Below are 15,345 nucleotides of genomic sequence, written 5' to 3' on the forward strand. Positions count from 1 at the left end.
TCATCCAGCCCTGCACCTTGTTGTCTCGGATTCTCCAGCATCTGCAGTTCCTACTATCCCTCTCCTCAAATCTCTTTTTGACTCTGATTTTGGTAAGCAGGTTAGGATGTCAAGAATTATTTCACAGCAAAAGTCTGCAGGGTGGTTTCAAGTGATATGTATTTAAATGACTGCCACAGACTGCAAATAAATGCCCTTACAGAAGAGGCAGAAGTCACATCATTACAACAAGTTGGCCAGTGCACTAAGTGCAATTGTTCTTCTCCAATTATTGCTCTTTTCATTAAATAAAATTGCATATAATACAATTTGCAGTTATAGGTTATACAATTCGCCAACAGACACGGTCACAGAAAGCTAATATTCTTTAAGAAAACTCTATGTCAATTCTTGTCAGTCCCACTTTCATTTCTGTCTGCGCATGTACAGGATTCTACAATCCCACTGCTGGTCACTGAAGTCAATTGGTCTCACTCCTTGTGTTCAGACTAATAGTTGATGGTTGGGGGAGTGTTTTATACTGCGCTGGTAGTATCCCTACTTCTAGATCAGGAGGCCCTCATTCAAGCTGCACCTGCTCCAGAAGTCATAGAGTCACACACTCATAGAGCTACTCAGAATGGAAACAGACCCTTTGGTCCAATTCGTCCATGCCGACCAGATATCCTAAATTAATTTAGTCCCATTTGCCAGCATTTGGCACATATCCCCCTAAACCATTCCTATTCATATACCCATCCAGATGCCTTTTAAATGTTGTAATTGTACCAGTCTCCACCACTTCCTCTTGCAGCTCATTCCATACACACATCATCCTCTGCCTGGAAAAATTGCCCCTTAGGTCCCTTTTAAATCTTTCCTCTCTCACCTTAAACCTATGCCCTCTAGTTTTGGTCTCCCCTACCTGGGGTAAAGGCCTTGTGTATTCATCCTTTCCACGCCCTCATGATTTCATAAACCTCTATAAGGGCACCCCTTAGCCTGCGACTCTCCAGGGAAAATAGCTCCAGCCTATTCAGGCTCTCCTTACAGCTCAAACCCTCCATACCCGGCAACATCCTTGTAAATTTTTTCTGAACCCTTTCAAGTTTCACAACATCCTTCCTATAGCAGGGAGACCAGAATTGCACACAATAGTCCAAAAGTGGCCGAACCAATGTCCTGTACAGCCACAGCATGACCTCCCGACTCCTGTACTCAATGCACTGACCAGTAAAGGCAAGCATACCAAATGCCTTCTTCAATATCCAATCTACCTGCGACTCCACTTTCAAGGAACTATGAACCTGCAAAGTCTCTTTGTTCAGGAACACTCCCAGGACCTTACCGTTAATTGTATAAGTCCTGCCTGATTTGCCTTTTCCCCACTTTTATCTAAATTAAATTCCATCTGTCACTCTTTGGCCCATCAGCCCATCTGATCAATGTCCTGTTGTGCTCTGAAGTAACCTACTTCGCTGTCCACCGCACCTCCAATTTTAGTGTCACCGGCAAACTTACTAACCATACCTCCTAAGTTCACGTCCAAATCATTTATATAAATGATGAAAAGCAGTGGACCCAGCATCGATCCTTGTGGCATACCGCTAGCCACAGGCCTCCAGTCTAAAAAGCAACGTCCCACCATCACCCTCTGTCTCCTACCTTCAAGCCAGTTCTGTATCCAAATGGCTGGTTCTCCTTGTGTTCCATGTGATCTAACCTTGCTAATCAGTCTACCATGCTGAACTTTGTCAAACGCCTTACTTAAGTCCATATAGATCACGTCCATTGCTCTGCCCTCATCAATCCTCGTTGTAGCTTCTTCAAAAAAACTCAATCAAGTTAGTGAGACACGATTTCCCACGCACAAAGCCATGTTGACCATCCCTAATCAGTTCTTGCCTTTCGAAATGCATGTAAATCCTCATGATCCTCTCCAACAACTTATCCACCACTAATGTTAGGCTCACCGGTCTATAGTTCCCTGGCTTTTCCTTACCACCTTTCTTAAATAGTGGCACAATGTTAGCTAACCTCCAGTCTTCCGGCAACTCATCTATGGCTATCGATGAGACAAATATCTCAGCAAGGTGCCCACCAATCACTTCCCTAGTTTCCACCAAGTTCGAGGGTACACTTGGTCAGGTCCTGGGGATTTATCCACCTTTATGCATTTTCAGATGTCCAGCACCTCCTCCTCTGTAATATGGACATTTTTCAAGATGTCACTACTTATTTCCCCAAGTTCTCTAGCTTCCATATCCTTCTTCACAGTAAACACTGATGCAAAATATTCATTTAGTATCTCTCCTATCTCCTGCAGTTCCACATATAAGCAGCCTTGCTGTTCTTTAAGGTGTCCTATTGTCTCCCTAGTTATTCTCTTGTCCTTAATGAATTTGTAGAATCCCTTTGGATTTTCTTTAACCCTATTTGCTAAAGCTATTGTATGTCCCCTTTTGGCCCTCCTGATTTCCCTCTTAAGTATTCTCCTACTGCCTTTATACTCTTGTAGGGATTCACTTGATCCCTGCTGTCTATACCTGACATATACTTTCTTCTTTTTCTTGACCAAAACTCCAATTTCTCTAGTCATCCAGCATTCCCTATACTGACCAGCCTTGTCCTTCACCCTAACAGGTATATACTGTCTCTGGACTCTCATTTGTGTGATAACATCTCTTAACAGGTAACTTTAAAAAAAATAGTACTCGATGATGACGAGTTAATCAGTTCATGTGAGAGTGAAGAGATCTACTCCAAACTTGTTCCATGGTCTGGGATGTTGCATGTCAAAAGTGGCTTTTTATGGCTTACCTTGGAACTCATTAAACCACTGAACTGGTTAATGTACTCCTTAGTCTTTTTGCTCATATTTAGCCTGTAGAGCACCCTCTTGGCTTCCTCAGGCTAGACTGACTTCCTTGATGACTTTTATGGACATGCTTCAGCATCTCTTTTCACAACTTCTTAAGAATAATAACTCTACTTCCTTCATACAAGATAACATCTTGAGCTCTAACTTCATCTTTATATATCCAACAGTTTCTCATAGCAACAGGTGTGTCTCAATGCTATCAGATATCCTCTCATCACTACTTCCTGCAAGAATTGCATCTTCTTGGGAATTGGCTTTCTTTGAGGAAGACAATTGGCTTTCAGAATCAATGTCTCTGCTGGATTGATGACTTCCAGAAAGTAGCAAGCTGTTGCTTCTTAGTGATTCTGGAAATGTTCACGCACTGTTTTAGCATCTTTAACTTTCTTTATAGGCAATGCACATCTGTTTTCCTTATATGTCATGTATGGTTGATATCTCTGCAAATGAAGTAATAGACATGAACTAACTCCAGAGGCCAGTATCCCGTCACCAAGTCACCCTTTATTTATACATGGAGAGTCCTTGACACTGATCCAGCTCGCTCAGAGCCAGATCTCAAAGTGAGCAGAACTTCTGACACTCCTGTTTCTATCTGTCAGCCAGGGTTTGCCCCAATCAGGAAAGTCATATTCAATGAGGTCCACCTGGCTGATTTTGTTACAATCATTACAAGACACAGATTGGAGCAGTTTGAGGATGTTGCATTGAAGTGGCCTATATGTCACATCTGTTGGTTGCTGCCCCACTGCAGCAGCTCTTAACTTGTCAGTATCCACATGAAGTCCTTTTGTAGCCAGTACACAAACTACATAATTGATTTCAGACATCTTTAATTGAAACTTCTTCGTATTTAGCTTCCAATTCATTCAGTAAGCTCTGTCCAGCATTTGCACTAGATTCTGATTTTGATTTGCTTGTTTCTTTTTTTTTTCACAAACATAGACCAGCAGATTATCCAAAAAAAGCTCCCACTCCGAGAAGATCACTGACTAACTTGTGCTGTCTGTGTTGATACACTTCTGGAACACTGGAAATGCTAAAAGGTAAGCACAACCATGCGGTCTCGTGAATGGAATCCAGAATGTAGTTAGAAAATTACTATTCTCATCCAGCTTTACTTGCCTGAAATCATTCTATACAGTGATGGTAGAAAAAACCTATGCAATAGCAAGTTATGACAAAATTCAAATTCAGTGACCAAAATCTTGGTCAAGAAGATATGGTCAATATGAATATTGTAAAGGAGAGAAAGATTTCCACAGGAAAATCCAGATTTGGAGGAACTTACATAGATCTTGGAGGGTTGTGATGCTGGAAGAGTGGGCTACCAACATTGTACACAGTTATGCAGCAAAAAATCATGACAATTCAGACTTAACTACATTATTCCAAATACTGCCACAGGATTAGATTATTGGGAACATACTCTGGTCAAACCTCCAAGTAGATCACACACATCTTCGCAAATTGTTCATCATATAACTGAGCTTCCCAAACTTCCTGCATCTTCTCCGTGGTGTCTGACAAATAGTGAATGATTAAGGCTGTGAAGTTCTCAACTGCATGAATGAAGTTTTTTGTCCTCCTCCTCATCTGGAGTGTTGATAAAGTATCACTGTTACTTTGTTGTTTTCTTTCTACATACTCTGTGATTGTGTCATATTCTATCATCTGCAAATTGAATCCTTGGATTCTTTGCCAGTTCTTTTATGTGTAACAAAGTCATCACTGGCTTTTGGTCAGTTTCAATCCTGATCGGCAAACCTAAAGGGTAATCAAAGAATTTCTTACGTGACTCTTTCACTGCAAGTGGTTCCTTCTCAATAAAGACATGTGTTTGTTCTGTGTCTGTGAGAGTGCTGAAAGCATAGTAAGCTGCTTGTCTGATTCCATCATGTTCAATCAGAAATAAGACTGCTCCTAGACCTGTGAATGTCACATCTGCCACTATTACAGCTGGAAGAGCTGGGTTATGATTTGCAAATGCCTCAGATAAAATGAGCTTTTTTTTCACATGGTCAAATGAGCGTTGCTGATATTCATATCATCACCTGAACTGATCTTGTTTCAAAAGTTGTCTGAGAGGTTCATTGGGCTACATGAGGTAAAAATTCCCCTTTCTGGTTCACAATACCTGTGAACTGTTGGAATATTGCAGTATTCTTGGGTGGTGGAAAGGTCGTGATAGCTTCTGTCTTCTCTGGAACTGCCATTTTTCCTACTGCCTGAGCCACATGGCTCAAGAATTTGATTGTTATCTAGGAGAGCTCATACTTGTCATTAACTGTCATCATAGCATCTATAACTTATGCAACAAGACTCTCCACACTGTTTTCAGGAACAAAGATGGAAGTTGGTGGAAAAGCTCAGCAGATCTGGCAGCATCTGTGAAGAAAAAATCAGAGTTAATGTTTCGGGTCCGGTGACCCTTCCTCAGAACTGGTTTTTCAATTTTTATTCTCCATACTGTCTGGTTGTGTTGACCTTTAGTGGATCCGTGGTCAAGAATGTTGTCCATGTGACATGTCTTCTATGCCTTCTTATATATTGGACATTGTCCACTGAAAACTCTCAGGCTGAGGATATGATGCCAATTTTGCAGGTGGTTAAAGTAATAATACCTGTAACATGTAATGAATGTGGTGAACAGTTTTTCATTTCATAGAAGTTTCCAGAACCTACTGTTGGTATCTAACCTGGTGAGGAGTGTGCTGTTTGCAAGCTTAGCCAGGCTCTCATCCACAGCTACCATTAGAATTATTTCACATTGCACTGCAATGTTCAAATGTATAAGACACACATTTGAATGAATCTCTGCGATCTGTGAAATGACACCATAACTGAATACCTTGTAGCTAGCTGAGTGACCTGAGCATTGTCTCAATCTTCCTGAATATTGTCTCAATCTCCTCTTTTGCCTTGATCCAAAGTGGGAAATGGAATCTTTCCTGGGTGTGAACAAACAGAGGGGTTTGGCATCTGCTTTGAGTGTGACGTGGTACACAGTACTGAGCTTTCTGAGGCCTGACAAGAGGTTCAGGAACTTCTACCCAAACTCGCCGTTGACTGGCTGACAACTGTGTTTACCTGAAAGATGAGAGGTATACAAGTTTTCCTGTTGACTAGCAAGTTTGGTTGGTTAGCTCAGTCACTTGGATGGCTGGTTACCAATACAGAGTGATGCCAACAACATGAGTTCAATTCCTGCACTAGCTGAGGTTACCATGTAGGTCCTGCTTTCTTAATGTGATCCCTACATCAGGCATGGGTCCCTCAGATTAAATTCACTGCCAACCATCTCTCTAATGCATGAGCAGCCCTCTGGAATTATGGCGACTTTGCTCTTAACTTAAATAGCTGGCTATAGAGAATGTTTAGTATTTCACAATTCGTCTGCCTTTGCATCATAGCATTTCCAGAAGCTGGGCTTTCGTCACAAGGTTCCATCATCCAGGGCAAATAATTGGGCAGATGAAGATGGAAGGTAACCTCTCTCAGACATGTAAGGTTGTTTATCAACAGATAAACAGATAATTGCTCCATCTGTGTCCAAATAACATGTAGAAAGTGTCCATTGATGAAAGTTTCTGCAGTCCAGTGTTATCATCCTAGTCAATAATTTCTCCAAGAGCCAGATTTTGCATTGAAGGTATCTCTTTCCAAAAGTATGTCATGTTTATTCCAAATGCAAACTTCTGTGATAGATGAGGAGTATCATGACTGCAACCATAGCTTGTGGCAGAACCATCTTTCCAACTGTATTATGTCTTCATGCTGCTTTGAGAGACTGTAAAGCAGCAATTGGTGACTTTTTAGTGCAAGGCCCTGTTTTTGCCATGGTGTTCTTTCAGTCTTGTACTCTCCCTGGCAGCACTGCCACTGCTTGGCTCTTCCAGGCCCCTGAAGTGGGTGGATTAAAACAAAATAGATAGCTCATTCCAGCTGCAGTCTGTCTCTGATCAAACTTGATCCAGTGATCAGATTATTGTTGCAGACCTTTTACTACTGCTTGTATTTGCCATCACTTATAATGGGGACACAGCAAAGTCTCGCTTTTCATAATTGTAATATCTTGGAGCACTGCCTGCTTTTCCACCACTGTTGGTGTCTGACATGTTGAAGGGTGCTGATCTAATTCAACACTTCAATGTAGGAACCTAGCAGCTGCCCATCACCTTTGTTTTCAATGTTTGTGCCAGTGGTGGGCATCGCTTCCATTGCTCTGAAGGTAGACTTCTTCAACTTTTACTACTGCCGCCTCATTGTGAGGTCCTGTTAAAGTAGGACATAGAAAGGTGTGAACGGGAACCCTTTGTCAACTATATACACTACATACAAAGCAAGGTAAGAGGGAGCATTCCTGGAATCTTGCCGCTCAGTTCTAAATGTGTGAGAATATCAACAGGCATCATTGATAATATATGCTATTCAATAGTGTAATGGGGACAAATTACCAAAATGGGGCTTGACCGTTATTCTACATTCAACTGCACTTACACTATTCTATCATTAAATTTAGCACTTGTTTCGTGCTCATGAATATGAACTGTTCTTTTGTGTCATTTAAGTTATAGAATACCTCTTCATTGTTTTCTTCCAGATGTTTCAAATATTGGATAATCATTAAACTCTGACCAGCAAAGACTACATCATTACTTATTAAACATAGAGCCCATTACAGGCATTTTCAGTTCAACCCTTGCTGTTTATCTAAAGTGGCAATATGCCAGTTTTTGGCATCTCTTTTTCCTACCAGCTGAGAACAGGATTTAATGACGTTGTAGTTTGACAGTCTTTTGTAATAGCCTCAGATGAAGCAGAAAGTTCGAACTCCTGTGATCAGTCTTCAGCACAGGCCCAACTTGCCAGAAGTTATAAGAAACTGAGCAAGCTTTGCTTCATATGCAACAGGTAAGGCTTAAAAACAGCGTGCCTTACTCTTCTATGATTATGGAGCTTTTTTTAAATTGCTACTGACATGGTGGAAACATCTTTTGGTACGATTTTGACAGGCCGGTATCCGTTAATCTGATTCAGTTGTTATATTGCTAGCATTACAAGTACAAGTAACAATTGAAAAGCTTTTTGCAGTTTGGTTAAACTATTTTTTCTGCATTGATGTGACAGTGTTTAAACTGATGTACAAAACACACTTGAACTCTATTTTGTGGTTGCGCACTAAGTATTTTTGTAACCAGCATTTGAGAGTACCTCAGCAAAATCTCAATCTGTTTGAGATTCTTACAAGTTGCAGTGTAACATCATTGTTTTAAAGTTTGTTAGAAATTATATAAAGATCTCAGTTTTATCTTGGTAATGACTACACTTTTTAGTGCAAAAAGTGCTTTAAAATTCTACTGGAACCTTGGCGGCAATGAGCAAACCTTTATATGAGCATTTATGTATATGCTCACAGTTCTGCTTTTTTTCATAAAGACCACTGTAGAGCCAGAAGTGTAGTTGCTAGCTAGCACTAACATCATACTGCTAGCTACAATACAACGATACCATTATTTATTTTAAGAATGTTATTTTTCCTATGATCACTTTCTTGGCCACTCCACTGTTTCCCACAAATACTAATTCATCTAAAACATTTAAGCTTGTGTCCTCCCTCACACAATGTCCTGATTGTCATCAACCTCCATTGGTTTCCCGTGTCTGAGAATTCGCTTTAATATTTTCAGTTTAACTTCTTCATCTGACACTGCTATCAGCTTATCCAGTCATACATGCCTATGAATATCACCCACTCCATTGATACCAAATTATAAGACTGTAAGTAAAATAATGCAGAAATGTTGGATATCTGAAATAAAAACAGAAAACACTGGTAATTGTCAGCAAGTCAGGTAACATCTGTAGACAGAGAAACAGGCTAACTTTTTAAACTGAAGACCTTTCTTCTGAATTTGTCAGACCTGAAACATTAACTCTGTTTGTCTCTCCCCAGATGCTGTCTGACTTGCTGAGCATTTCCAGGTTCCTGTTTTGATACAAGAGTAGTTATTATTTAAATAGCACTACAGACATCTGCTTCAAAAACTTTTATGTTTTTGGAAGTCGTTGAGCACTGCTATCCAAATATAAATTATTTTAGTTTTGCACTTGTTGTGCAGATAGTTTCAGTGGTAAGTCAGCTGATGCCACTTGTTGCTTTTTTGGTTTTATTTAAATACTTAAGTTGTAAAGACTGAATGAAGTTGGTCAACTTTAAGAATAAGTAGTGTCATTGAAATTACTTGATTTTCTTTGGCATGTGTTGCAATCTGGCTGGAAATTAAAATTGACCTCAACTTACTAAATACCTCTTACATAGCTATAATAAATCAATAAACACTCAAGTACTTCATGTCTAAACTGCTTTTGTGTTATGGATAGAGTTTGACCTACGCTGTTCTCAATGAAAGAGGTTGTTGCTTTGATCATGCTCCATTTTTTCTCTTTTCCCTCCGCACCACTGACCCAAAAAATATTATTGTTGGATTGTTGTTCTTTGAGCATTGATCATGAGCATAAATATCAAATAGTGATCAGGAAAGCTGCACTGCTAAGGTAAAAATCCTAGAGCATGATTTTTATAAAATTAGAAGATAGTTGAATTGCATGTGTAAAATGGTAATGAACAAGGGAATAGAACGCCTCTCAGTTTAATTTCTGGCCTTTGCTGAATTAGATGGTTTCAGTCAGTCAGGTATTCAGAGTGTGGTACACCTCCCTTGAGTACAAGCTTAGGGGAGCTGGGAAACTGATGATGGTTCTCCTTCCTGACCACCCTCTGCCCAGCCCTGTTGGAAATGTGCTTGTGTTTTGTGGTTTAAATAGCTATGGATTGGTTGTGATCCACAGTATCCACAGGAAATACACATATGGGCAAAATCAAAGCTACTGCTATATGTGGATATGTATGATGGGTTGACAACTTTAAGGTATGAGAAATAAGGAGGAAAAATTGGAAGGGATAAGGTAAAAGATAAGATACTGAACAAAAGGTGAAAAAACAGGTTGTGATTAACCCAGGCTAAGCTTATTTATTTTATTGCTGCTGAATTGAATGCACTCAATATGCAGCCCCTATACCACAACGACGTCTTTCTGCTAAAGTTAAATGGGCTTCCATTCAGTTATTGGATCCTCCTGATGCCTCAAATATATGTAAATATAATCTTGCACAAGTAAGAAATGCCTTTGCATTGTTTGCTGGATAGAGTCAAATTCCAATGTTTGTGCGTTTCTTCATACACTACTGTGCAGAACCAAACTACTCTAGTGACTGTATATATAAAGATATTTTTAGGAATAACGTATATTTTTGAAATTAAAAACAACAATGATGTTTTCGCATTGTACAGTAGTTTGCTGTATTTTATAGAGTGCAGTCACTGTTGGCTAGATAAAGCTAACAAATGTCAAGTGTAGGAAAGAATGTGCTCAGTTTCTAAATAATTTATACAGCAGTATCACATTCAATCCTTCTGGCATTAAAGTGTGGAAATATTGGAGAAAATCAGGATGCTACGTGATTTAGTGGAAAAAGAATAATCATGGAAATTAAAGGGATTTGTGCAAAAATATTGACAAGCAAATGGGAATGAAGTACTCTTATGCAATGTGTATAATACATCTTTTAATGAAAATTTACATTAGTTGATGAATTTCTGTAAAAATATCTTGTTGTCAGAAACTTCTCTCCATGGTTAGATCACACAGTTTAAATTGATAACTTAGCTGAACTAGGAAGGGCTAGGCTGTCAGGGATGCTATTTTCTAGACGAGATGTGAAATTGATATTTCCCAGTTCCTGAACAACAGGGGCAGGGGCAGATCAGTTGGCAAAACACATCAAGGTTGGAAAAATGAAATTCTCAACATCAAGAAGTGAAAGATGCATTTTTCGACCCAACTCACCAGTGAGTAAAGTGAAGCCTATTTGCATGCTTTTACATTTCATTATTCCTAAACCAGTTACAAGCAGTTTGCTGTTCTCCTATGCACTGGATAGAAATTAGCCAGTGACAGTAACTGACATGAAAGTTTGAGTGGGTGCGTGGCAGCTCCACTCACCACTTGTTCCTCCAGACACCAAATTGGACTGTCAAAAACCTCAGGCTGTATTCCATGACCAGTGACTGTCTATACCTCCCCATCCATCGATGTTGGCATCAGGCATGCACCAGCCTTACCACATCAGCATGGCACTGTAGTGATTGTAATGAGGTCAGCCAGCTGGACATCATAGAAAACGAGTTCCCTGATTGGGGCCATTAATCTGGTTCAATCAAGGAGCCCTGGCTGACTGATATACAGAAAAGGTGAGTGTCAGAAATACTGATACTCTGGTACCTGACTCTGAATGCGGCAGTACTAAAGTCAAGGATTGTCCATGTGTAAATAAAAGGAGACTTGGCAATGAGATACCAGCTTCAGTGGAGTTATTTCAGGCACATCTCTGACTCACTTAGAATGCAGTTATCCACTTGAATGCCGTTTTTGGAATGCACTAACACCATTCATTGGAATGGTGCTGCCAAGCCATTTGTGTACAAGGACCTATCTAATAGATTGGAGCAGGGTGCACCTTAGGGCTTTTGGTTTGTTTTCATAGCATGTATTCACTTCATTCTTACTTGGATGGTCATAGCATCTCAGCCTTGCCTTCCCATGCCTGCATTTTTGCTGCCTCTTGCAGAATGTACAGGTTCACAGTTTTTTTTTCCTTGCTGTTTGGCACAGAATCAAAACCAGGCAGCTTGTCATGGTGATTAGCAGTAATCAGTCACAGAGGTGGACATGTTGCTGTACAGTATCATGCTATGTCAATCTCACACCTACAACGTACGTCAGCAGTTTATGTGGCAAACACACTGTGTGCGCTTCAGCCAAATAGCCCTGTCACCAAGTCTACAGGGAATGTTCCTTCAGTCAAGTCAAGGATGAACAGTTGTCAGTCAGGGGACGCCACCACAGTCAGTAAAGAGCTGTCTCCCTCCTCACTATTCAAGGCCCCAAACACACCTTCCAAGTGAAGCAGTGGTTGGACCGAAGGGTCTGATTCCATGTTGTATGACTCTATGTTTAGAGGAGCATTGTGAAGATGGGGGCAGAGGTGTGCATGCATCAAGTTAGCCTGATGATCTTCCTGCTGCCCTTCTAACTACCCCGCCCCCCACCCTGTCCACCCCAACTGTGCCCAGAACTGTACAGTGATCAAGCAGCACATAAGTTTGGCCTCCAGCTCTTGCCATAGTCAAGGCCTTTAAGTGCCAATTAATCAAATTTGCAGAGTTCAAGGATGGATATTAACCTGCGCAGACCTTGGGCAGGAATTGAGTGCATACCTCCCTCATTGACTTGCTATCCTGATCATGGGCCTCTCCATCCATCATGCTGCTTAATTCCATTCCAGCTCAATCCAGGGCTCTGATTCATAGACTGCTTGAAGTCCCAGCAGTTGCTACAACTCCCATTTGCACAGCTGGCACCACAGAGTAGCTGGTTAGTCAGATTGGCTCTTAGATTTATTGAGGCTTTGCGGATTGGCCATGCTAAATTGCCCCATTGTGTTCAGGGATGTGTAGATTAGGTGGATGATAGGGGGATGGGTCGGTGTGGACTTGTTGGGCCAAAGGGCCTGTTTCTACACTGTAGCGATTCTATGATTCTATGAGGCTGGACTTCCATCCAAGTAAAGGGTGAAAATCTCATCTCCTGCCAATTAACACTCCTTCAAATGTTAGTTGGTTGAGGATCACATGGCATTAGTGAGGGTGCAGGGCTGAGAAGTCTCACAGCTCATTAAGTACTGCCCATAGGTTGCAGCAGGGGAGGTGATGGCCTAGTGGTATTATTGCTGCACTGTTAATCCAGGGACCCAGGTAATGTTCTGGGGACACAGGTTTGAATCCTGCAGATGGTGGAATTTAAATTTAATAAAAATCTGCATTTAAGAGTCCAGTGATGACCATGAAACCATTGTTGATTGTTGGAAAAACCCATCCGATTCACTCAGGTCCTTTTGCAGAGATAACTGCCAGCCTCACCTGGTCTGGCCTACGTGTGACTCCAGACTCAGCAATGTGGTTGGCTCTTAGATGCTTTTGGGTAATTAGTGATGGGCAATTATATTGGCCTAACTAGTGACACTCTCATCCCGTGAAATAATAAAAAAAAGGACAAAACTGATCTAGCTGTTTGCTCTCATCCTTTTCACTGCTTACTTTTGATTTGGTCTTAGGATGTAAGTATTATCAGTAATGTTATTCCTCATTGCCTGTGAGCAGGTGGTTGTGGCTTGCTAGGCCATTTAAAAATATTGTTAAGAGCCAACCATACTGATGTAGGTCAACAGTCAGATACAGGCAAAATTGGCTCAGGAAGGAAGATTTCCTTGAAAGGCACGGGTGAACTATTAGAATACTGTTTTATTCCAGATAAATTAATTGAATTTAAAGTCCTCCAGCTACCAAGGTGGGATTTGTATTTATATCTTTGGAGCATTCATTCAGACTTCTGAATTTCTAATCTAATAACATCACTGTCCCCTTGTAAGATTTCAGAAATATTAGAAGTTAAGAATTTGTTTTTGTTAATCAAAAAGACTCAACTAAATTACTATATTATTTCTCTTTTACAATTAAAAGAAACTGTAATAAATCTCATCTTTCTTGCATCCAGTAGAAATAATCCCCCTTATATAACTATGTAACATAAAATAAGGAGCTGTTTAGTGATTATCCATTTTTTAAAAAAACACTGCAACAGACCACAACAGTTTTCAAGAGAACTTTAATCTGAATGTTACATAGTATTGTGTTGAAGGTCATTGTGTCAAATGCGTCTTGCTGTCAATACTAACAGTCAGGTTCTGTTAAATCAGCACTCTATGCTGCACATTCAGATTTGTTACACTAATGAATACATTGCACTGACATGAAAGATCACACTGCCCTGACAAGGAAAGCATGGGATTAAAATCAAAAATGGCATATAATGTGGTCTTTTGGCCTGTGCATACATGCCAACTGTTTGAAAAAGAAGTGCCACTTGAAGCTAGACCGTTCTTTTTGTCCATAACACTTGTAAAATTCTTATCCTCAAGGATCTTTTCAACTCCTTTTTAAAATAATGCATGGAATTGATTTGAGGCACCTTTCAGGCATTCCAGATCCTGACAATTGTGTGTAATGTTCCCCTTACTGGGGAAAGGAAAAACCATTATGATGACTGAAATGGGCAAGAGTTCAAACAATTAAATTCTTGACATTGATTTAAACTTTTGCAATTCAGTTCTCCCTCCTTAGAAGGTGAGTCAGTTTATACCATTCAGTGGCAAGAGATTATATATATCTATTTTGATGTCATCAATTACCCGACTCATTTATTTAACTTTCCCCTTTTACTAACTTCTGCCTAATCTAGATACTCAATGTTTCAGAGGCTGACTGCATAAACTGTGTGTAACTGGTAGATTTGTTCCTGTGCCTCTAATCTGGGAGAGTACACAGTTTTCACTGCCTCAGTTGAAACCTGGCAGTTCTCCATTCCCTCACCTTTGCTGGAACAACAACAACTGCAGTAGGTGCCTCAATGTTCACAAAGGCATGATGTATCCCTTGCCCATTACTTCACCCAGCTGGGCAATGGCAATGCACCAGCATCAGCTTTTCAGGTGGCACTTTAGTGCACAGGGTCAACTAGCAGCTTTTACCTCTCAGATGGCAACTTCGCGGGTGTACTCAGACAGAAGAAATTGTCTCACAGTGGTACCTTAGTGTCGATGGCAAGGCAGGTGGCTTGCAGCTGAGATAGAACTTTTAATGCAGCAGGCAGTGCTGGGCCATTTTTTGCCTGGGGATTGAAGACAGTTGATCAGGGAGTTTTTCCAAAACAAGGCCCAGGATCCTTGTGATTATGGTCTGGGATTTTGGCCATTCAGTCCTGGCAGTCAAGCAAAATAAGTCGAGATCTTAGTTGGTCTATCAGTCTGGGTGAAAAATTCAGTCCAAAAGATGGGCTACAAGTCAGTTGGGTCTGCTTGGATAGTCCATCAGGGAATGGGCCACACTGAGTCAGCGCATTGAGCCCTACATATTCTGTGGAAGGAGAGGGAGATGGCTTTAGGATTTGGCCATGGCATCAAGGTTCTAGGCTGTAGACACTGCTGCTACAGAGCATTGGTGGTGGAGAGAGTGAATGTTCATGGATGTAGTGCCAATCAAGTGGCTGCTTTGTTCTGGATGTTGTCAAGCTTCTTGAGTGTTGTTGGGGCTGCACTCATTCAGGCAAGTGGGGAGTATTCTATCACTTTGTAGATGAACAGGTTCTGAGGAATCAGAAGGTGAATTACTCACTGCAGGATTCCTAGCTTCTGACCTGCTCATATAGACACGGCATTTATATGGCTAGTCCAGTTCATTTTCTGGTCAAGGGTAACCCCCTCCAGGATGTTGATAATGAGGGATTCAGTGATTGTGATACTATTG

The 15,345-nt window shown here is 40.7% G+C and overlaps 1 protein-coding gene across 4 annotated transcripts in view; it reads left to right on the forward strand.

Annotated features, from left to right (window-relative positions):
• LOC125483753 overlaps positions 1-15,345 on the forward strand; it is a 48,756-nt gene that overhangs the window by 2,854 nt on the left and 30,557 nt on the right. For 2 of the 4 annotated variants that reach the window (XM_048600354.1, XM_048600355.1), the window contains one exon: positions 3,806-3,906. Coding sequence is in view for 2 of the 4 variants with exons in the window: in XM_048600353.1 (XP_048456310.1) it covers positions 7,766-7,774 (9 nt within the window). In the remaining 2 variants the exon portion in view is untranslated. Of the gene's footprint in view, positions 1-3,805; positions 3,907-7,675; positions 7,775-15,345 lie in introns of those variants that run through there. The other 2 variants (XM_048600353.1, XM_048600356.1) reach the window with 1 other exon arrangement.

Source organism: Rhincodon typus, chromosome 8 (assembly GCF_021869965.1).
Source record: "Rhincodon typus isolate 14 chromosome 8, sRhiTyp1.1, whole genome shotgun sequence".
Lineage (NCBI taxonomy): Eukaryota > Metazoa > Chordata > Chondrichthyes > Orectolobiformes > Rhincodontidae > Rhincodon > Rhincodon typus.